At 39.2% G+C, this 23,511-nt stretch overlaps 1 protein-coding gene across 3 annotated transcripts in view; it reads right to left on the bottom strand.

The window, feature by feature from the left end:
• The window catches only part of LOC136050809 (leukemia inhibitory factor receptor-like), a 177,837-nt gene that overhangs the window by 145,525 nt on the left and 8,801 nt on the right, over positions 1 to 23,511 (bottom strand). For all 3 annotated transcript variants that reach the window (XM_065739923.1, XM_065739925.1, XM_065739924.1), the window contains exons 2-9: positions 11,312 to 11,459; positions 10,496 to 10,616; positions 8,324 to 8,478; positions 5,970 to 6,133; positions 5,185 to 5,359; positions 4,665 to 4,934; positions 3,325 to 3,454; positions 1,971 to 2,134 (exon numbers count right to left, since the gene is read on the bottom strand). In XM_065739923.1, coding sequence (XP_065595995.1) covers positions 1,971 to 2,134; positions 3,325 to 3,454; positions 4,665 to 4,934; positions 5,185 to 5,359; positions 5,970 to 6,133; positions 8,324 to 8,478; positions 10,496 to 10,616; positions 11,312 to 11,393 — 1,261 coding nt within the window. In that variant the 5' untranslated portion in view covers positions 11,394 to 11,459. The remainder of the gene's footprint in view (positions 1 to 1,970; positions 2,135 to 3,324; positions 3,455 to 4,664; positions 4,935 to 5,184; positions 5,360 to 5,969; positions 6,134 to 8,323; positions 8,479 to 10,495; positions 10,617 to 11,311; positions 11,460 to 23,511) is intronic.

Genomic DNA, 23,511 nt, shown 5'->3' with positions numbered 1-23,511 from the left:
ACAGAGAGTGAAATAAAGGAAAGGAAACAAATGGAAAACAGCAGTCACACTGACTGGATGCAAAACAGCCCGGTTTATCATTAACAGAAATGTTATACCAAAGTGACCTGCCTATGTATTCTCACTGTTCTAGTCTCAGGCTACATGTCATTAGGAGCTGAAGTGAGCCATCTTTAAATGCAAATTGAGTTTCAGAGTGGATGGCTGAAAGCTATAAGCCCTGAATCCACAGCAGTGGTTGTGTGGAAAAGGACAAGTAAAAGTGTCAGCACCAGAAAGGTGACTGTCTTCACCTCCTCTCTGTTTATACCATGAATGCAACATAAAAGTTCACAACAGCAGATGGTCACGGCTATATGCTTATTACCAGCAGTGAGTAATGCTCTTGCTAGTTCCTCTTCACATTGCCTTTTTATGCTTCAAACGCTGCCAGTGTGAGCCTGTACAATATTCTGCCCTATAAGCAGACACTGAAGTACAAAATCATAGAATGGCTTAGGTTGGAAGGGACGTTAAAGATCATCAAGCTCCAGCCTCCCCTGCTGCTGCCCAGGACCTCATCCAACCTGGCCTTCTATGCCTCCAGGGATGGGGCATCCAGTTTCTCTGGGCAGTCTGTACCACTGCCTCACTGCCCTCTGAGTAAATAATTTCTTCCTAATATCTAACCTAGATCTCCCTTCTTTTAGTTTTAAGCAATTTCCCCTCATCCTATCATTATTAGATTGAGTAAAAAGTTAGTTTCTCTCCTGCTTATAAACTCTCATCAAGTACTGGAAGGCTACAATGAAGTCTCCCCAAAGCCTTCTCCTTCTCTGAGCTAAACAAGACCTGGTTGCTCAACCTTTCCTCATAGGAGAGGTGCTCTAGTCCTTTTGATTATCTTAGAGGCCCTCCTTCAGAGCACCTCCTTAGCTTTGCATCTTTCTTGGGCTGGGGGCCCCAGGCCTGGACACAGTACTCCAGATGGGTCTTCACAAGGGCAGAACAGAGACAGACAATCACCTCCCTCACCCTCCTGGCCACCTCTATTTTGATGCAGCCCAGGAAACTATCAGCCCTCAGAGCTGCAAGTGCATAGTCATGGCTCATGTCCAGCTTTTCATTCATCAGAACCCCACCCAAGTCCTTCTCCTCAGAGCTGCTCTCAGTGAGTTCTCCCAGCTTGTAGACATACCTGGGATTGCCCCAACCCAAGCACAAGACCCTGCACTTGTCTTTGCTGAAGTTCTTGAGGGTCCACTTTTCAAGTCCCTCTGGACAGCATCCCATCCTTCTGTTGTGTCAACTGCACCATGCAGCTTGGTGTCATCTGCAAACTTGCTAAGGGCACTCTTGATCCCATCATATATGTCACTTATGAAGATATTAAAGAGCACTGGTACCCAGATGGAACCCTGGGGGACACCACTCATGAGCAGTCTTCACGTGAATACAGAGTCACTGCAGCCAACCTTCGAATCCATACCCCTCCAAATAAGAGATAAGGATATGTACAGGACCATGTCAAAAGGCCGTGCACAAATCCAGGTAAACGACATGAGTTACCTGCTCTTTGCCCACTAAAGCCACTGCTCCATCACAGAAGGTCAACAGCTTGCAGATTGTTAGAACTGTGTGTAACAATTGTATAACTAAATTTTAACTGCTAATTTGTAATAGAATACTAAGCAACACATAGAACAGCAGTTGTTTATTATAGATCTCCAGCAGTACTTATCCATACAGCAGAGTATACAGTCTAGTAGTACTGCTGTGGAGTACATACAGTACAGGCACCTCCCTGTAAACCCTATCTTTGCCTTAGGACATGTGCTTTCTTAAGTTCAAATCACAAAATTAGTCATAAAACTTGTGACAACAAAGCAGAACAATCGCAAGTATATCAAGTCAGAATTCTTTCAAACCCCAAACAAACCTTTAGCGTGTAGTAAACATATCTCTTTGCCATCGTAACTCTCAAGACTTACCTCTCTGATTTAAATCAACCAAAAGCGATGCCTTTGTTTGTCCAATTGGATTGGAAACGCCTAATACAAAATTGTAGGTTTTCTGATCAGCCAGAACTGGAAAGCCACAAACACGTTCTTTTTTCATTTCATTTACTTCACAGGAAACATTTTTACCAGATACACTACAAAGTAAGAAAAGGTGGGGAAAGAATATTATTTTTTGAGTAAGGTCATATATAGCAACAGTCAGAAGTCTAGGCTAAAAACATAGTACAGAATAACGTGTTCATTAAAACACATGGCTTACAAAATTGACTGCAGAGGCATATCTAACACCACAATGCAAGTTAAGATGGCATCAGTTACGACTTGCTCTGTTCTCACATGAAACTCCCCTCCTTCACTAGCATAACATTTCCATCTTCTCGCTTCTCAAAAGCCTGGAAAACAGGTAGGTCCTGTAAAACCACCTCACAAGTCACAACTAAGACTCTTATTTGAAAGTATCTTTGCTCAGATCAGCATACATTTGCATTGGAAGAACGTATCTGATTGCTTTCTGAGCTAAGGAAATATAACATACATAACATCTTTATATCAGCCCTGCAAATCTAAACTAAGATTTGCTGCCTATAGTCCCAGACATTTTTAAATCAAAAGCAGCCTGGTAATACCCAAGAGCAGAGCTACATCTTCAGTGGTCTGTCCATGTCTAGCACATAAGGAAAGCTAGTAGGATATCAGCTTCTACATTTTTCTCTGGGTGGTACCAATGTTATTTCTCATTTTCAGCGTCTTCCAGGTAACACACACTCTGCCTGCTCTACACAGTGCAGCTTACGATGCTGAGTGGAGAATGGGAGGAGGTTTATTGCTATTTTCCTTAGTAACATTTCGTAAATGCCCCTGGTCTATGTTACAATTGCTCCTCAGTTAAGTTTCTGTCATCCTGCATAGCAGAAGCTCAATAAAAATCTGAAAGATGATCTGAAACAGGATGCATTGGGAAAAAACAAAACAAAACAAAACAAACAAAAAAAGAGTAAATGGCTCTTATAATCCCCTGGTATTCTTGTACTGTCTTATCCACATGTTGGCAGTAGTGTGATACAATAAGCTCTTTATTTTATTTTGAGTTCCTAACAGCCTATGTCTTTGGGAAATATCGTCTCCAATTCTTATTGCAATTTTGCAAAACTAGGCTCCTCCAATTTTGTTTCTAGAATTCAGTTCCAACTTTCACAAAAGTATTTCAGGCTCCAAACAATGAAGACCTCTTGTCATGTAAGGGGGTGTGGAAAAACTAGTCAAAGGCAACAAAGGATGCATTCTAGTTCTACCCTTTCACTCCTACAATGCTAAATGATTTTACCTTTCAATTAAACTGTACTTCGTTCCTCGTACTCCGTATAGTCCACTGGCTCTACCTGGTTTCCAGGTACATTTTATTATCACAAAGTTGGATGTTTCACAGCTGAGGTCTTGGGGAACATCAGGGCCATCTGAAGCATAAAACAAAACCAAAGCAGTTATACAGAGTAATTCCATCCCAGTGTGATATGGGAAATTACAACACATAATTAAATCAATAAATAAATAAAATTAAGAATTATTATCAGCCCAAACCGATTCATGCGTAACTCTGGGCTTCTAAATGGGTAGGTAAGCTGATAAAAAGCTGTGTTTGCAAGCTCTGATTTGGAAGTGCTTCACTAAAGCTCTGTCAAGGCATTTACAAAACTGTGGGTGTCAGTTTAACAATGAAACAATTTAGGATTTTTTCATGTGTCAGCTCCATGACTGCTTTGCATTCTCCAAGCAAGTCATATAAAATAAATGTTTCCCATGGCAAGAATTTGATCCTGAATTTGAAAATTTAAGCAAAGCATGATTCCCTCGTTCTTTTCATTACTGCTTTGAAAGCACCCATACTTTCCTTCTAAAGCTTGTTCTTCTCTCCCATGCTACACCACTGTTGACTGCCTTCCTGGAGAAGATGGACAGTATTGCCAACACATACGGGGTAACCAGGCTAATGTAAGGCTGTGCAGAGCCTCACTTCGAGTCTCAGACATTTTTCCCCAAAATGTAGCAAAGTAGTATCAATGTAGCTGCCATATAGAAGAGAGGCAACAGTGGCAAAGGTTAATTCAGACTAAGAAAAGTAAAAGGCAAAGAACACTTACTTTTCCAAGTCTAAGCTTAACTAAAATGGTGTGAATATACGTTTATTTCCTCTTCTCTCTTTTCTCCAAATCTATCTCATCAGGAAGAGTATTCTGGCAAGTTTCACTTCCAACTAAGTAGCTATACTGGCAGAACACAGACTTCGCTACAGCCTAGCCGTTTAGAAAGTACTGTATGGAATAATCCTAGAAGATTATCACAGTCTTCATTCATGAAACACTTATCACTTATGTGGAAGGCTTCAGGAAAAGAGGCCTAGAAGTAAAAATGCAATGGGACAGGTTCTATGAGACTCTCACAGGTACTCACTTGGGTAACCCCCACCCCTCACCCTCTCAGCCCTGGTGTCTCCATGTGCTGAAATTTCCATGGTGAAATTAATTAGTTATACAAGTAAAATCACAGATCTTATCCTCAGAAATCAAAAGCCGGGAAAAAGCAAGAAAGCCACAACAGCATGTTTCCTAGCAGACTCAAGAGTCTCAAAACTATTTACTCAAGGTTAGTAAACATAATTATACATACATCCTACAAACAAGACAGTTCCATCCATCCCATTTTCAGACATTCTGCACACTATATTTGTCCCACTGGCATCTGAAGCACTGGCATTTAGCACTCTGATTGCACTGCTCCGACTGCTCAGACGTATTAGTGGGTAATCTTTTGCTCCATATGACATCCGTTGTACCTGCCGTCCTTCTTCGTGGACACAACAAAATGTCACATTTGAACCCACTGCCACCACAGTGTCCTGAGGAAAAAGCCCACTTCCACTGGGCTCAGTATCTTTTCCTATCAGAGGAGAAAACAAAAATTAAGGAAAAAAAAATTCCAATAAGTATGCATAAAACATAACACAGGAGTACACCAGAAGACCTAAATCAACGCTTATGAGTTTTCATTAACTAATGATGAAATATTTCTCTACTTAAAATACCCCCCAAAATGGTAACTCATCACAGCCTTAACACTTTTAATCTGACTTTGCCTTAGTTTCAGTGAAGTAACCAAAGTCCATGTGATGCTAATGGAACATACATACCAGGAACTACTTCTAGTGGGCTCCAGTCACTCCAAACCTTGTGGCCATCAAATTGCGTTACATTAACATACTGTCGAATCCTCACATAGTGTGATGTACACTCCAAAGGCATATCTGATTTCCAGTTCCAAGAATGAACAATGTCTTCATGGGTCAATTTTGAATTGTAAGATTCCTACAAAGTTTTCCCCCCAAAAACAAAGAGTTCGTGAATGGCTGTTAGCAAAGACACATAGTCTTACAGCTGTAAGTAGAATGGGAAAGCGAGTGAGGTAAATAATAAGCTCTCAGTAGATGGTTGCAATGTTTCATCTAGCTTTCATTTGCTTCGTGAATTTACTTGGGCAAGAGTCTAAGATTCTAAACAGAACACCAGCCAGGCAAGCAATTAGCCAGGGGATAAGCACTGGAGGGAGAGTAGGAAGCCTGCTGTGCGTTTTAAAGGGTATATACACTGTATCCCGGTATTCAGGGCCCCCTCCATGCTCCAACTTCTCCACCATGAATATCTTGTAAATTTTAGCCTTAGAATACATGCTTTACTATTCTTCCTTTTCTAAAAACAAAACAAAACAAAAACAAACAAACAAAAACAAAAACAACAAAACAATGTAATAGAGTTACAAATTACGTAAGAAAATCTGGGGATGTTGTTTTCTAAACTCTGGTTAAATTTATACGGTACTTTAATCTCAAGATATCCACTGATTAATTCAGCTGACATCCTATAACACTGGAAACAAAATCAGCATGTTTATTTTTCATAAAGGACAAAAAGGACTTACATGTGTGACGTTTTCCATTGGTTCCTTACGGAGTATCTCAATCTCCCATGAGGCATCCAGCCCATATGGGAAGGTCGATCCATTATCACTCCACTTCAGAGTTAAGGTGGAAGTTGAAAGGTCAGGTGTTAAACTAAGAATGCGTGGAGTGAGTGGAACAAATGCTTGAAAAGAGAGCACAGAAGAAAAAAAAAAACAACACAAACATATTCAAATTATTAGTCAGCAACACCAGCCCTAGAGGTGCTTAACAGACACATTTCTGCTCTGAACTGGCTAGTAGCCATACATTTAACTCAACTTCTGTGATTATAACAAGATGTGTTCTGTCACTACTTGAGCAGAAAAGTGCTGAGGACAGCACAGGTGCTGATGAATCACCAGGTAGCAGTTTCTTATAGATGTGTAATTCAGTGATTTTTAATTGACTCTTCATAATGCATAGCAAGGAAGGCATTTTATCTTTCACAACTTTCACTCCATGACACAGAGATGCAATGTATATAAGCATACACAAGAATACAAGCAGAGAGGAGGATGTAAAATCTACCAAAGAAAGAAGAGGGTTTTAGAGACAAGTAGGAAAGAGGTGACTCAAAAAACTGAGAGCAGAGGTAGGACAGCAAAAGCACAGTATGGAAGGAGAGCAGAGGTAGGACAGCAAAAGCACAGTGTGGAAGAAGCTCACATGAGGCTCTGAAGAGGATCGTGAGGAATATGATTTTAAGATACAAGAAATAGGGAAGGCATGACATGGTGATGGAGACATGACAGGGAGATTAAACAGAAGCTTCTCTTACACAAATGGATAGTGGTGAAGCAAGAGACTGACAAGGGTTATAGCAGTTCAGATGGAATTGGGCCTAGCGCAGGATAAATCTAGTTTTTAAAATGCATGATTTATCCAGGTTGGGTCCCGGCCAAGGCTCTGCAACATGTTCAGCATGATTAACATACTACATGGGATGTCTTGTGAGGAACCTGAAAGGGTCCTCCTGCCTGGAGTCAGACAGGGGAACCCATTCTATTCACCACATATTTTTCATGTCTGTTTTGTCAAGTTTCCTAGCTGCTGTCAGTAGAGGAGAAAACTAAGCCGTGAATAAGAAGGGCTACTGAGTCTAAATTTTGGCTGCATTAAAGAATATGGAGGCTAGGCAGAAACAAAGACTAAATTATGAGGAAGTGTGTCAGACTGCCAAAGCCAATCTTCATCTTACAGCTGAGGAGATGAGATGATCAGGGAAGTTGCTGCTGGAAGCCAAAAAGAATCAGCAGATGAAAGCTGAAGGAAAGATTAGCTGTCTACTAGCTCAACTTCAGTAAGAAATGCTTAGAAGTAGCTAATGTTTTAAATCTGATTGATAGCAAAAGGTGGAATTGGAAATACACAACATAATGCCAATGGCTAAAACTACTGGAACAGATTACATGGCAGTGAAGTTAGGGGATTGTTACAGTAACAAAACAGCTACAGAGAACCTGGAACAACATATGCTCCAAAACCTGAAAAGGGACAGAGGTTGTGCACATACATATTTACCGGGACAAGGGTTCCTTCTGAACTCTGGACACCAAGATCAGTGAAATTTTCTCAGAGCCAAGCAAGCCAAAGCACAGTTATCAAGGTAGGAAGCAATTTAGCATAGGGCATCACTGCCTCAACCTACAGATGCTTTCTTGCTTTCTTCTACCTCTGGGAGAAAGGAAGTAGGAAAACGTCTGTCTTATTAAATTATGTCTCCAACAGGATGCAGCAAAGGTGACAAGCACAGATGTATTTACTGAGTTTCATATAAATTTGAACGGAATAGATAACTTCAGCATGTATTAAGAATATATGAGCCTGTCATGAATGATGCTTGATATAATTGATCTTAAACCACCACCTAATTGCAGAAATAAATAACTTAATTCTGTACTGGTTCAGTATTTAAGAGGGGAGAACAGGCACTAGGAATGTTAATCTGCCTTCCCCAGTCAAGTCTGAGCAAATGCACTGTATGCTCCACATAGGTAATTCAGAATGTGAATCAGTAACAACAAATCCTTTCTAATTTGCAGCAAAGAAAACAAGGGCACAGAATGATTAGTAACATCTAACAACACTGGGCTTTACTTCCTCCTCACATTCTGCCCTCAATTTCTTTGCGATGAGGGGGCTGAGGGTTTTTTTTTTTTAATCCCCGAGTGAGAAGAAATAAAGCCCCCTATACATATGGCTAGATTCACATGGACCCATGAACATTTTATATTCAGGAACAGTGACAAAGAAAAATCCAAGCACCTACACTTCTACAGCATTTTATACATATTATAGAGGTCTTACATATACAATGAAACCTGACACTTACAGATGTCTTTCTTGTGAATTTCAAAGTGTCTAGTAGCAAAAGCAGTTCCAGAAATGCTGTATGTGGTTATTTCCATGGTGGTGAAGCTCTCTGGGACTGGAATCTCAACTCTTTTCTCCTTGGTTTTAAAACACACTGGAGGGAAGAGGCGGTCACTGAAAAGACAGGGAAGATTAAGCAGGTATTTCAGCTGATAGGATGTTAAGACAAGTTAAGTCATATATTTAGGATACTAACAAAACACAAATTATCTGAAATGTAACAAACAGAGCTTCATATCAAATATGTCTGTGAAGGACTTGCATGGTCTTTGGCTAGCATCAGATTAATGCACATTCTTCTTCCTTCAAGCCACTAGTATCACAGTGGTAGACCATGCACTAGTTGTATAATGCAGCCACCCAGTAGTTAAGAGAACACCTCAAAGTGAAAAACAGGCTTTTTAACCACAAGACAAATTTCTAAAGCCTTCAGTCACCATGAATCGGTATTTCAAAATAATTTAAATTAAGAAAAAAAAAAAGCAAAACTCAGAAGTTTTTCCCTTCCACTTCCTGACTCTATCTCTCTCAACTTCTTTCCAGAGGGATGGCACGTGGATACGAACAGTATGTTCACCCACCTGTAACCCCACCTCAAAACATATCAGCTACCAGGGGAAGAACAGAGTGCAAGGGAAAGAGCTGCTAAGATTCCAAATGGAAATGCAGTCTGCACACAGTGTTTGTGCAGTGCTCAGCACAATGTGATCTGGTCTTTGTCTAAAGGTTGTAGATACATACATAAAATAACAATGCACGGGTCAAGTCCCTTTGCTAATAATTGATATGCAACTAGAAAGGAAAAAAAGGTTTGGAAAAATCTAAATCTTACTCCTGAGGCCGTGATAGGAAGAAGGAAAATGATGAGAACACTGCCAGACTTCCTGCTGAGAGATTATTATGAATTGGAACAGGACTCTGGAAATCTGTTGGAGTCAAGAGTTTGGGTTGGACTTTCCAGATTCACACAAAAGACTCTGAGCTAGTGAAGGCCAGTTGAATCCTGAGTGCTCAGAAAGGCTATTCCTCATCTGTACTGAAATATCATTACAGGATGTTTGAGCAAGCGAAAAACAAAATTTCTTTCCCTCTGAGAGGTCTGCATGAAACCCAGCCCTCAGCCTCTGTTTTGGGGATCCAACCATGATCTGTTTTGCTAAGGAAGAAGCAGAACCAGCTACATGGTTGTTGTTGTTCTGAGGGCAGTACCTTATGGACTCTGCACTCCTGAAGTCCGACCAAAATATCACATATATGCAATTTTTGTATAGAAATAATAGCTGGCAATGCAGGGATAATAACTGCACAAAGAAATCAAGCATGTAAGTGGAAGAAGTGCAGCCAAGCCCTGAGACCCCAAGGAAAAGTTTGGGCTGCCTGTAGAAGTAAGAGGAAAAATAGAGTGCAAATGTCTGGATTGGGAGAAGGATCAAGATACAAAAAGATCTGAACTCAGCCCTAGCACATGATAAGTATTTGGCAGGCCCACAGCATGGGGAATTGCACATGTAGTTTCCTTAGTGAAAAACATACTGAAGATTTTATTTTTTTCATGTTTTTTGAAATTTTCAACTTGCATTCACTTCAGAAATGCTACTGAATTTGTGGACTCATTTTCACATTATCTCTGAACGAATGTTGTCCAGACAGCTTAAAATGTGTACAGCATATAAGACAGTCACCAAGAGATTTTTAATGTTTTTCCACATGTAAATCTTGATGCTTATGTATTCTACCTCTTTGGCACATAATATTAGGATTTGCTTCTTCCAACTATCATTTCCTTTTGGATTGAACCTGGTATGAAGATGTCCCTTATGAAAACTCTGAGTAAGGGCTAGGCAAACACACAGAGAACTCTGAGTAAAAGAGAGCATCTTCCAGCTCTTTGAAGAGATCAAGGAGGAGATTTTGGCAGAAGAATTGTTAGTGTGAAAAAAAAACAACTTCACCAGAAACCCTGCCACTGACTGAGTTAACAGTGCCTGCAGACAGCAGCACTGGAGGACAACTGTTAGGCAGATTCTTAGGAAATAAAAAGAGCATTATGAATTTCATGGGCAGAGACTAAGGTATAACTATACTTTCATCACAGCTGGGTAGTTAAAAATCAGGTATGTAAGGCACTTACTCGGTATTGTAGCAAAACTCAGTTTGTCCATGTCTTCTTTTAGAAGAGCTCTCCCAGGTACAGACCATTTTACGTAAATTGTGCGTGACGCATTTTAAATTCTGGGGATCCACTTGAGAACCTGAAATTGTATAAGAACTACAGTCATAAATGGCAGGTCATAAATGACGAACCATAAAACGATGACTATATTAATACCTGTAGGCATTACTTCTACATATTTACTACATCTATGTCTGGTCATTATTTTAAAACTGCTGCACGATTACAGACAACCACACACTGAAGGGCTTCTAGGAGTACACAAAACCTGGGTTTATATTTGTGCATGACACAGGCAGCTGTCTCCACAAAACCCACTCCTAGCCTGGCCTAATAAGCAGGCTTTGGGCCAATGGTAAAACCGCAAGCTTTGATGATAAATTTAATGAGTTTTTGCTCTCCTACACTGTCCCACATGGAGGACAATTAATGATACAAGGGCAATTAATAATAATGTGTGAAACTGCTGCTGATAGCTGACATATACAGCAGGATGGTCTCAATGCAGACATTTGCACTAACTGCACATGCAGTCTATCACATATTCTCGTTATGTAGAATCTAAAACCCAGCTCTGCACTGGTTTACAAGATGTCAATAGCTGCTGGAATAGAAAAAACAGGCCTTGCAGTGCTTGTATCTTGAGGATGGTGTGGAACCACAGCAGTGGCGATTTCTGAATATTCATAACGTAGGAAAGCACAAAAATTAAATGGGGTCAGTAGAGAGAAACAGAAAATAGGTAATTAGTGAATTACATAACAACATACTCACCTATCTCTCGACTGTGCACTAAGCTTGTTAAACCTAAAATAGCTAGTACTAAAGGACAGCGGAGGTTTGGATTCTTCCACATTCTTCTGTTTCCTAAATGGCAGCTTCAAGTAGGAACAAACACCATCTTCCAAGAAGCTGGTCAGTTCTAAAATTCAAAAAGAAAAACAGAACAAAAAAACTTCTTTGAAATTCCAAAGCTGCCACTACACAAATGCTATTTTTTGTTCCATTTATTTTTCATTGCTGTCACCATGTGCGTTATTGGCTTTCTTTTCTTTGACTGGCAAGCAAACCTTTTTCACTGTCCCAACCACTCCCTGATGCACACTTTTTCAGCAAGGCTGAATAGAGAAGTTACCGAAGATAACTTCAGGACTTGCACATACAAAAAAATTCAGCTGTACAAAGAGCTCTTCAGGATTATCTCATGCCAAACAGAATAGACACGGCAGCGTATTCTCCTAGAACAAGTTTGTTCCATTGTAGACTGTATGTCACATTTACATAAGGTCCTGAATACCACCACTGCAAATGTCCCCTCCCTCCTTTTGGTGAGGTTCTAAGAGAATAGAGTAGTTGATCTGATTATCTGATTTCCTTCCCACTCTGATAACTCCTTATATTCTTGCCTCTCAAACCTACAAGATGCCAAAAATGCTGCAGAACCAAAGCTGATTAACAGAGGATCGCTGGTTCAATATGCTGCTAAACAATAATTTCTACAGGAAAAAAAAAAAAAAAAAGATGGCCATTACTGTGTTCCCAGATGCTTGCCTCCATAATTCGTGACCTTAAGGTAAAAATCATCTAGAATATTATATTTAATTTCTTCCTCAAAGATTAATGGGTTGCATGTTTTTCAAAGAGACATTCATCAGAAACTGAGGAACACATTCAGTTCCACCCACACTTCAGACAACATCAGTTTTTGTTCTCAAGAAGAAAACTGCAGGAAAGTTTTTCCTCAAGCTCAACCATCCCTGAAGCATTGTTTCCCAAACCACCTGAAAGCTCTGAAAACTTGAGTTTCCCAGAGATCACAATTCTCAGGTACCAAGGGGCCTTCTCGCACTGACACAGATCAGAAGGAACTACATGATTTTCACACAGGAGTATAGATGAGACACTCCCTCCTACAGAACAATTTTCTAAAAATGCAAGCTGTCTCTTTCTAAAGAAATATCAAGTGGAAAAGCACCTGACCCTGGAAGTCTCTTCCAAAGCTAGATGTACCTCATTGTCAGAATAACAAGCTCAGTTTGAAAGCCTCCAGTAATTTTAGAAGAAGTCACCCATTACTGAAGTCCTGAAGATGATGTTCCTTCATCTCTTCAATACAGACATCTTTTTAAAATTAATATTATTGTAATTATTATTATTAAAGAAGGTCTCCCTCAGAGGAGACCTGAGAATGCCACAAAGACCGCTGTGTTCCCCATCAATGTGCTTGCACTGTGTTAGGAGAAATGTAGCAACATTACTTCAAGCATTAGCTGTTCACAAGTGGCCACTGCTTTCTTCTGGTCTGCAGCAAACAGTCTGGGGGAAAGGCACAGGCAGAGTTGGAGCTAAGAGAGATTCTGTGGTAAAGGTCAACGTTATATTTGGAGAGAAGAAACACCCTTAAAACTTATTCTATTTTCATCATATTCTCAAATGAATTACAAATTTTTGTTTTTTATGCATTCTTAAACTGGAATAACCATGCCATGCAACTTAGTCAGGGCAAAATCAGAAGTAGACAAATCCATATTAAGGACTAATTACGAACCTGACAGCACTTAAAATATAATGCTGTCAGTGTCAGGAGTGCCCACTGCATGCTGGCATCCCTTGAGGGCTTCATATCATATTTGTTCACATTACTCATGGAAACCCATGACGTAAGCTCCAGGTTTAAACTTTTTTCACAAATCTCTCACTTCATCACGAATCTGAAGACCACTCCAACAGACCTGGGAGTTAACATGAACAAAACAACTGACTTTCACTCAAAATGTACGTGAAAATTACAACTGACTGTTTGCAAGCACTTAATGGTATTTCTTCAAAGGCCATTTCAGGTTTTCAGTAAAGCCCATAATCAAAACTTCAAGTTTTACAACAAAATTAGCTGAACAGTGTCCTGTCAGCTTGCGGAAACCAAGGACAGAATACAAAAAAGGGAAAGCACCAACACTACTTGAAGCAGAGAAAACTGCACTGTGAAGTTAATTAAACCTCAAAGAACTCACTTTCTAAACACACAGCTGTGAGTGTCTGTGCAGAACCTGTTTGGTCATGCCAGATTTCTGAGGCAGTCAGCAGCTACACGTGCCTGTGTGTGGTTCAAAAAATATGCTTTTTTGCTTTCTTATAATACGTACTTTGGATGCTGTGTGGACACTTCAACATTTTAACAGTGAATTCCAAGAAATTTGAGTAAAACCAACTTCTCCTAAATCAAGCACAGTTTTAGTTTCTCTTTCAGAAACAGATAGGCACCAAAGGAAAGTTATGTGCTTCCATGCAAAGCATGACAACTATCTTGTTAACCACAATCTTTCCTAAGAAGTGAAGACTCCCTGGCTCTTATCATATACATTTTCTAGCCCGTTGAAAAGCTGCCAAATCGAAGATTCACATCCAATATTTCAATGCCATTAGTCAGGAGAAAAGATTAACAGGCTTGTTTTAATTACGAAGTTACAAAATAATTGAAGTAATTTTAAAATAGAAAGTTCACTTCCTTGGGTGAAATCTGCTTTTCATCTGTTCCAGGATAATTCAAATGAGATATGGAGGTTTTCCCTTGTTCTGCAGAGTAATGAAAAGCTGCTACCCTAAAAGTAGATATGATGTTATGGCATAGAACAACACAAGAATAAGAGATACAAATTTAGGACGTGATGTCTCAGTGTTGTTAGGGGAAGGCAAAACCTTAATCAAGGATGCTGGAGAGCAACAGAAGCAGCTGCTGCTAAAACAAAAAAGTCTTCCAGCTTTAGGTCTGCATCTTTCTAAAATGAGATGAAGGGGGTAAATCCAGTCTCTCCACCAGAAAGAGCAACAGCAGCGAAGCCTTTTATAACAGATGTCATTAAAATCCATCAGCAACAGGACATCCCGTAACAGTCCCATCTCCCTGGGGAATCTATTCACATCACTTCATTGGCACTACCGCTGGTGTTCCCCAATAGATGCACAACAATCTCTTGCTCCATTTCAAGGATGTTATTCTAATCTTCTTCCAGAAGATAAAGCACAGTTTTATCATCTGACTTACAGCAACCTTCTACATAGAAGATGACTGAAATCAGGACTCTACTAGTTCTTCCCTTAAGAACTCCATTTCTTCCACTATTTCCCAATCTCCATTGCTTGATCTGTGATAATTCCTGGAATATATCTGTGTGGACCAAATCTGCTGTACTCTCAGCTGCAAAAGTATTTCTGTCCCCTGAAGCCTTGAGCATTACCAAGCACAATGAAAGAACTTTCCTAAGGCAAAACTTTGAGTAGTATGTGTTTACACAGGCCATGCCATATTTGCTTTTCTCTCAGCGCTCAGACCTTGTTGACTCAATTTCAGTTTGTGATCCAGCCCCGGATACTGCTGTATATAGCTGCCACGTAGCTGTTTGTCTAGCACTTCAGACTCCATTCTCATCCTCAAATGGGCTGCAAACCTCCTGACTTAGCAAGAGCACATTTGCACAACAGAATTAATTAAATAACTTTCTTATAAGGAGCCTTCACTTTTCCAATTTTAAAATAAGGAAAAAAGCCTTACATAACTCTATGCTCATGAAGAACATTGTGAATATATCTAAAAGACATCTGTATGCAAATTTGTGCCATACCAGCAGCAAAGGTGTTAGTACACATATATTTAAGATCAGTTGCTAAAAATGAGACTACAAAATAACCTTGTTGAAATCTACAGTACATGAAGTTCTGACTTCTGCTCAGGGTTCTACGGCATTGAACTGATCTTTGTCCCTGTGGCCAGAAAGAAGTCACTTTAAATTGCTTTTTATGCAGATAAGCTAAAGAATGATAAATAGTAATCACTGAAGTCAGTGGATGATGGCCCTTAAAACAAAATTAAGGGCATACGTGGACACACACTGGGGAACCAGCCTCAAGCCAGCGAAAAAAAAAGATTAATTCTAACTGTGGACTTGATGTTGTGAGGTATGCAGTGTACCTACTGGCAGATGAGAGAGATTGCAGAGAGGCAATGATACTTCCAGCTCAACAGTGTGTGTCTGGTAAAATATCTACAGACAACTTTCCTTCAAAATGTTGTCAGCTGTGAAGGGTAAGGGTTCTGTCACAAGCTGAGAAAACAAGCAGAGCACCAAATGTGTGACAGTGACACGCTGACACATCCCCAGCCTCGTCAGACTTAACTGTGCAAAGGGGAAAACACAAAATAGATGCAGCCTCTCCTGATGACTGTTTTTTACTGTGTATTTCTGGATTTAACTATTTCTGTCTAACATTTTAATATATAGCCGATTGTTTGATTCTTTTTAAAAAAAAAAAAAAAAACATTTCTTAGTCATCCACAACAGCTTAGTTCTTTAAATATGACTTCTTCAAAGTTCTATTAAGAAATTACAAAGAAAAAAAAAAGTATTTTTGTTTTTTCTGGTCTCAGAATGTATTTCATTGTCAAGTGCTTAGAAACCGCTTTGAACACAAACAAACAAAACTGACTGAAAAAAATAATCCAAAAGTCTTTCTGGCCTGCTTCCTGCTGGCAGTCTGATATGTCAATCACAACACTGCAGATCTGGTTTAATAATTGATGAAGTAAGTAAGCATCGGTGGTCACACTTTTCAGACCTATTTTTGTGATCCACATGCAGGAAAGATTAAAAAGGGAACTTAGAAGGCTTATAGAAAATATAAGTGGAGAATACTACATGTGATCATATGTAGTAAACATAATAAATCTGTACATCAATAAATTAGCTATATGTATATTTTTCAATCATTAAGGTTATCATCAAAATAATTTACCACAAAAAGGAACCATACATGCTCTCAAGGAAAATGATTACATAGGACAGCACAAAAAACCCCAACAAAAAATAAATATGTAGAGAATGATGCTAGGCTGTATTTCCGGAGACAATGAATACACATTATCTCAAATGTACTCAGGCAGAAATCAAGATGCCAAGATCAAAACCTTACTGCTAGTGGAAAAAATATTCTGCTTAGCAGGTGGAAAGCAATCATTTTACTTGGCTCAGACTTTTTTTTTTCCAGACAAAGATACTAATTTAACCTCCGAAGTGAGAGACAAAGCTTCTATATCCGTATGCACATATCAAGTTACACATCCACATCCTACAATCGCCAACAGAAAACTTTGAAAAAATTCCCCTATCTAAAATCTAAGCCAGAAGTACACATTTCTGGGAAATAAAGCAAATTGCCAATGCAGCTGACAGTAAAGACAATGAAGACAAAAACAGAGGACAAAGTGGTTTTCTTTAAAACAGCTTTGCTGACCCCACAGCCTTCAGTCTTTGACTCTAGAGATAACTGAGTAATACAAAAAGGAGAAGTAGAATTAATAAGATTTATTTGAGAGGTTTGGGCTATTTTTCAACACAGTACATTCTTCCACCTCCTTAAAAAAATTCCCAGACTTGAGACAAAAATCTCTCTTTAACAATCTGAATGCAGGCTTTCCCTTTCTGTTTTATAACATGGCAGCATTCCCTGTTATAAAAGATCTGCAGGACATGAATCACTAAAAATTGTTTATAAATGAAGGCTGAAGCCCATCTGGGAATTTGGCTTTCCCCAGTTCTGATGAATTAATTTAAGAATTCACTAGCTCTCTTTTGGAAAGCTGATGAGATAATTCAAGTTGCCTATCAGCACCAGCGCAGCCTCCTAATCTGCAGCAGAGGAAAAGTAAGCAAGGAGTGTTAAGATATTACACAATTAATGTGCAGGAGGGCACAGGGCCCTATTATTTCTCCTTTAAGACATATTCTGGTGAGTTGTTGTTTCCGCCTAACACGAGTGGAAAACCTCCCTCCTCGCCACTTCCTCTGGCTCCCAAATAGCAGCAGCATCACAGAGGTGCTGGGGAGCCACCCCAGGATGCTCCTGCTCTGCAAGGTGGCGCAAGATGTCAGGACACAACTCATGAGCTCAACTCAATGACCAATGCTTTCACAAACTCATTTTGAAAGCTTCTGGTCACCAGCACCATCTAAAAAGCAAGACATCTTATAAAGATTTCTGGATGCAGCGATTTCACCTGGCTCAGTTTCAAGGACAACACAGCAGCTGCACTCATTTCTCAGTTTTATACGTTCCTCCTTACTTCCAATTCTGGTACTCCCGAATACAACACAAAGACAATTGAGGGAGCTGCAGATTACAAGAGCTGATGGATACATCAAAGTAGAAAATCAGCATGAGAAAAGCATCCGCACCTAGTAAGTAGATGAGAGAAAACTCTGAAAAGAACTTCCTGATGTATAAGGCCAGAGATGACAAAGGGCTGAAGACATTTGATTAAGAAAGCCATTAACAAGTACCACGATCCAAGGCTGATTTCAGGAAAGCGTTTAACACTTCCTTGACATTACAACACAGATACACGTACAAAACCTGAGACCCTGAAGATACGTCTTTAAAAATAAATGAAAATACACAGATGAAAAATATGTCGAATGGATTAATCATTGCCATAAATACAAACTTGAACAGGGTTGGAAAGTACAATGTAAGATTCCTTGTTAAGAAAAAAAAAGCTCATACACAAGAAAAGATTAGGTGGCTTATAGACAGCATTGAGGAGAACATTCCTGCTTGGACAACCAGACTGGAGAGAAGAAACGGCAATGATACAGCAGTCAGGCAGAGCAGTGCACTGGAAGGGCAGAATAAAGCAAAGAGATGCTGTCAGAATCTGTAGTTTATTTTTACCACAACTGAAACAGAATTGGAATGGTATTTGGGGGATTTTAAAGCTAAGTATGTATTCTGTACACTCTGCCTTTCGTTCTCATTGAATTATTCCTGTTTTCAATTAATTTGTAGTCTAACTTAGGAACCTCTAGTCCTCCAGGGTTGTCTGCCACACCTTGCTCAGCACACACATCAGGAGTGGCCCCCACCCCAGATGCTGCATCTGATGGTCCCTAGGCAGGATTTTCAGAAGAACAAAGACACTTCCAAACAAAAAATCAGGTGTCTAAATCCTGAGTTTGGAAGACTCTGCTCATATCAATTACTACTGAGCACGTGATTAACTACAAGCACATCACTACTAGGAACACAGCACTGCTCTCCATATGGTAACATGAGAAAACAAATTCTTCTGAGGAACACAGTGAACCCTAATATTACCAAAAATAGATTAAATACTTTTGGGATATCTGCAAGCTTGTGCATGATTTATTGCTTCTACATATTAGGAAAATGTTATCATGGATTTGAGCTTACATCCTAAGCCTTATTAGACATCAGAGGAGTCATGCTAGAAAGGCCTTGATTGCAGTAGGGTGAAGGCTGACTTCATGTTGCAGCCATTTCCTCACCGTGGTCTCTAACTCTAGCTGCAGAGTTTCATAATGCTTTTAAGGACACACCACATAGTACTTTGAGACCTCACCTCCTCATTCTGAGTGAAATGAACCTGGGAAGCATGTTCAAAGTTTATGGTAGGGGTGAGAGGACAGGCAAAGCATTATCAGATATGCCTGACTTCCTTAGGAAGTCAGCTCAAATTAACAAGCACAGATTCTTCTTCCACAGAGGTGCAGATGGAAAACACCTAATCATGTGAACAAAGAACAAAGTGGAAGGGTGAAGGTTAAGAGACACTATTAGCCAAATGAGAAACTTAGCTTCTAGCTATTGTGCCGTGCAGTAGGAGGAAACTGCTAGGAGTCACTTACACATTAGTATTTTAACCCATTCAAAAACCATCTTGATACTTACTACAATTGGCAAATTAATAACGCAGTAATGTGAAGGACCTCAGGTATTTGCGTAAATCTGATATAGCTACACATATTTCCTGATATGCTTGAATGTAGTGACCTCACGGTCCCACTTCCTGGAATTCTTGCACTTCACAACACAGCATGGAACAATTACACTAACCAAAAAAAGTCAGATTAGTTTGCACATGTTTAGAACACTGCTTGACACGAATGCCTATGTATATCCACTATGCCTTTGCAATATTTAAAACTGAGACAATGCATATAAGCAAATACATTCACATTTTTAATCAAATTCATTCAAAAAAAACATTTTAACAGAACAACACATACAAAATTTTTCTCTTCTCCAAAGTTTGCTGCATTTTAGTGATATATAACCTAAATATAACACTAATCCACTATTCCAAAGCACATTTAATTTTTCAGGGCAAAGTTAATTCTCTGTTTAGTTTTCAGAACAGCACAACTTCAGAGGAAAACTCTGCCCACACTGTCAGCTGTGCTTTACTCCGTGTGAGGTTAAAAGGCAGGGCCACTATCACTCATACTTTATGAAGGGGACTGCAGGTAAAAAATGCTTAGGCAAGCCATGTTGTCCCTGCTACTTTAATTCAGCACATACACCATTATGAACAGATAAACATTAAAGTAGATCTTATTAATGAAAGATTTCATTTTCCTTAATCTGGCAGTGTTCAAAAACCGATTTTGAACTATATGACCTTTAATCTTCTTTCCATCACCGGAAAAGCCTATTTAGTTTTATAAGAGAACACTGACTATTATTGAAGCAATTCCAAAAGTTTTTTGTTTTTTTTTTAAACAAACAAACAACAAAAAAAAAACTGGCAATGACCTGAGGGTTGGAATCCTTCTTTGTTTACAGTGAAAAATCTGTGGTATTCAAATCATTTTTAAGGTACAATGAACTGAATCTGAAGAAATCTGGTTTCATGTGTACAAACAGTATACAAATAGATCAAATGCTGAACTGTAGCTTACCCCATTAAATAATATATTGAGAATAACAAGCAACAGTTATGCAATATCCTTTCAGTGTGAATGTAAGGAATGAGAGTCACTTACGAGAAAGAAATTGATTTTCTAGTAATCAAGGGAATGAGCAATTCCTGAAACTATAGATCTATACTTTCTGATAAATTCCCATTGCATTAACTTTTCTCATGTCTTTAAAACTCATATTTCCGCAGTGAACAGCATACTATCACAGGTAGGCTCCCTTTCCATTGGGGTGACTGAAAGCTTTCCTTTCTTCTCCACTGCCCTCTTAACTAAGCTGGCGTTCAAGTGCTGCTCTTCCCCTTCCCATCCCTCCAAAGAAGGAAGATCTACAATTTATTATGACACTATGAGAAAAAGCTTGTCCATGTGTAATTAAATTGCAGTTGGCATTTATTTGAAAGTTTAGTTATTTCACATTATTTCTTATTCCCCTCCAGCTTCTCATTTATGCATACCACATGCACAGTCTCCTTTTGTGGCAGCAAAGTGTAGGGATTAATCTTAAGTACCCAGAAACACAAATATTGACAGTTGAAAAGCATCAGAGCCAGCCTCCTTCCTAATTAACTTTTGTAGGCCCCAAGAGATCACTGCTATGCTATGAAGGATAAATATTAACTCCTGCATTCGTGCACACACAGTAACACAGCTACTGAAAATGGAGACTCCCTCTTTCCTCCACACAGGCCCGCTCACTGTTTCACGGTACTGGTACTCTTAATTCTGTTGCTGGCCACAGCCATCATTGGAGCTGTGGACCCAGGAGAGATGTTGGCACACCAAAGCCATCTGTCTGAATCTATGCTGGTCCCCTTTGTCTTCTCTATTCCTCTCACGAAAGCCTCTAGGTGCTCAGCAACAGACAGTCCACTCATGGATCAGCTCTTACAACAGCACAGCTGGCAAGCCAGCACACCAAAATAAACCAGCTCATTCATGTTATCCTTTCTACCCCTCTAGAAAACTTTCACACCCTGAAAATAGACACACTGACAGCTATCTAGTTTTAGTATGCTGCTCCATGTCATCCCCAGCTCTTCAAGCACATGTTGCTTCCTTAACTGAACTCTACCTGAAAGCACTGGCTGCAACACCAAACGAACAAGATTCTGCTGTTTTACAATTAAATTAACATACGATTTTCCATACTGAATAATTTAGGATTAATATTCAGTTTACAGAGAACATTGTTGAATATATATGTACGTACACAAAGTTCAGATTTTGTTTTCCATTTTTTTAGGATGACTTCAGATCTGATTGAAGCATTGACTGAGATGTCTCAGTCCGTGAGAGTGAAAAAGATGCTAAAAAACCTCCCACATTTTGTTTTAAATACTCCAAGTGAGAAGCTCACATCTTATCTATTGACTGAATTTATAAACTGCATGATTTTGCATGATAAATATAAGCTATCAGCTCCTCATATATTTCATTGAGCGTCTCAGAATTGAATGAACTGCTGTAGTTTGCGAGGGGGGTGAAACAGGTGATCAAACTCTGCAACTTTAAAATATACAGCAAAAGAAACAAAGCATTAAAGATCTCAACATTTTAAAATAATTGCTAAGATGGCTAGGACTCATATGTATCATTTTTATTTGTGAAGAACAGAGCAGCGCTTTCTGACATTCCTTTTAGTATTTAGCAAAAGCAGTGAATTGAATCCCTGACAATAACCCACCAGCAAGTGCTGAGACAGCAGCGTCTGTAAGGCTAATGATGCTGCAACTAATTTAAAAATGAAAGCAGCACACAGAAAATTGAGCCTGCTACTAATGGGACACAGCAAGTCAGTTCCACAAGTTTCTCCTGATCTGATTCAGGCGTAGAATAGGAAATAGCAGAGATTTTCAGTCACAACTACACCTCATTTCATATCTTCACATCAGTTTCACATGACCATCACTGTAACAACTAATCTAGACCTGTCTTTTGTCCCTCAATTCTCCCTTGAAAACAAGATTGTTTTAGTGAAAATCTTTGTTGTTGTTGTATCTTCTCAAGAGTGAGCATAAAAACAGGCTGTGGAGAGGGAAAAACAACCTTGGTTTTACACACACAAATCATTCCAACTTTGCTGTCTTTGTTTAACAGGGTTCTTCCTTCCTGCTATTATTAGTAAATCTCATGGTTTACATCTCTTAGCATTAAGCTAGCAGATGATGTACAAAAAACGGAAAGTTTCTTACTTATTAGGTTATGCCTCTTATAAATCCTATATACCTATATACCTACACACTGGCATGAAAAAATCCTTTCCTGTGGAATGCTCTTCATCCCATTTTTCATGCATTGTTGCTGATACATTTAACTTTTTTGTTTTGCAACTCAGCAGTGAAGCAGCTATTGTTCCTAAACTGCTGAGCAAGTCCAACTGTGGGAACAAGAGACGTGCAACCGTTCTCAATGGTCTCGCTGGTGGCTACAGAGAGAAGTGTCAGGACAAGAGGTGGAAAAGGCAGGAGGCAAGAGGAAACCTAACTCAGCAAAGAGGAGTTACCGGGACAATTAATATTTTGGTGCAGTTAGAAGAAACACATTCTGCTTCAGTATATTTTTACTTCTATTCTACACTTCTGCTCCTTACGCATTTAATCAGATACATAGTACATGACTCACAAAGTCAAGACTGTTCTTAAAACCTTACCTGTCTAAATCCAGAGAGCTGCAAAACACCTAATGTAAACTCTGTGGTATGAAACACTGATGTATCACTTTTGTTTTCTCTTTTTGTGAAACCTTTTTCTAAAAAGCTTGTGCCAATCTCACCAGAACCACATTAGAAGTTATGAGAATCCACATACCATTAAAAACAACACCATCTCAAACACCTTTGTAAAGTACTCTGTTCTTCCCAGTTCTACAGTCTTCTGTCCTAAAGGGCCATAAACTATCTCACAAGTATTACACTTACAAAATGTATTTAAATGACAATGCATATACCACAGGAGCATGAATATTTCACTTTAGAATATACATACAGAAAGTCTTTGTGAGCAATGGCAGAAAAAACTGAAAAGATCAAATAGTCATGCACATACTAGAAATGTACATGGCAAGTATCCTTTTTTTTTTTCCTAATTAAGAAAATCCAAACATTCCAACAATCAGCTCTCTTTAGAAATAGTAAAATTTGATGAACTTTACCTCAAAAGAAAAGATAACAGGAGATGATTATTACCAGTACTTGTTAAACAATTT

This window comes from Cyrtonyx montezumae, unplaced genomic scaffold, assembly GCF_038088225.1.
Source record: "Cyrtonyx montezumae isolate F1298 unplaced genomic scaffold, pur_monq_1.0 scaffold_25, whole genome shotgun sequence".
Lineage (NCBI taxonomy): Eukaryota > Metazoa > Chordata > Aves > Galliformes > Odontophoridae > Cyrtonyx > Cyrtonyx montezumae.
Note: the sequence above shows the minus strand (reverse complement) of the source record. Positions and strands in the feature narration are given on the sequence as shown.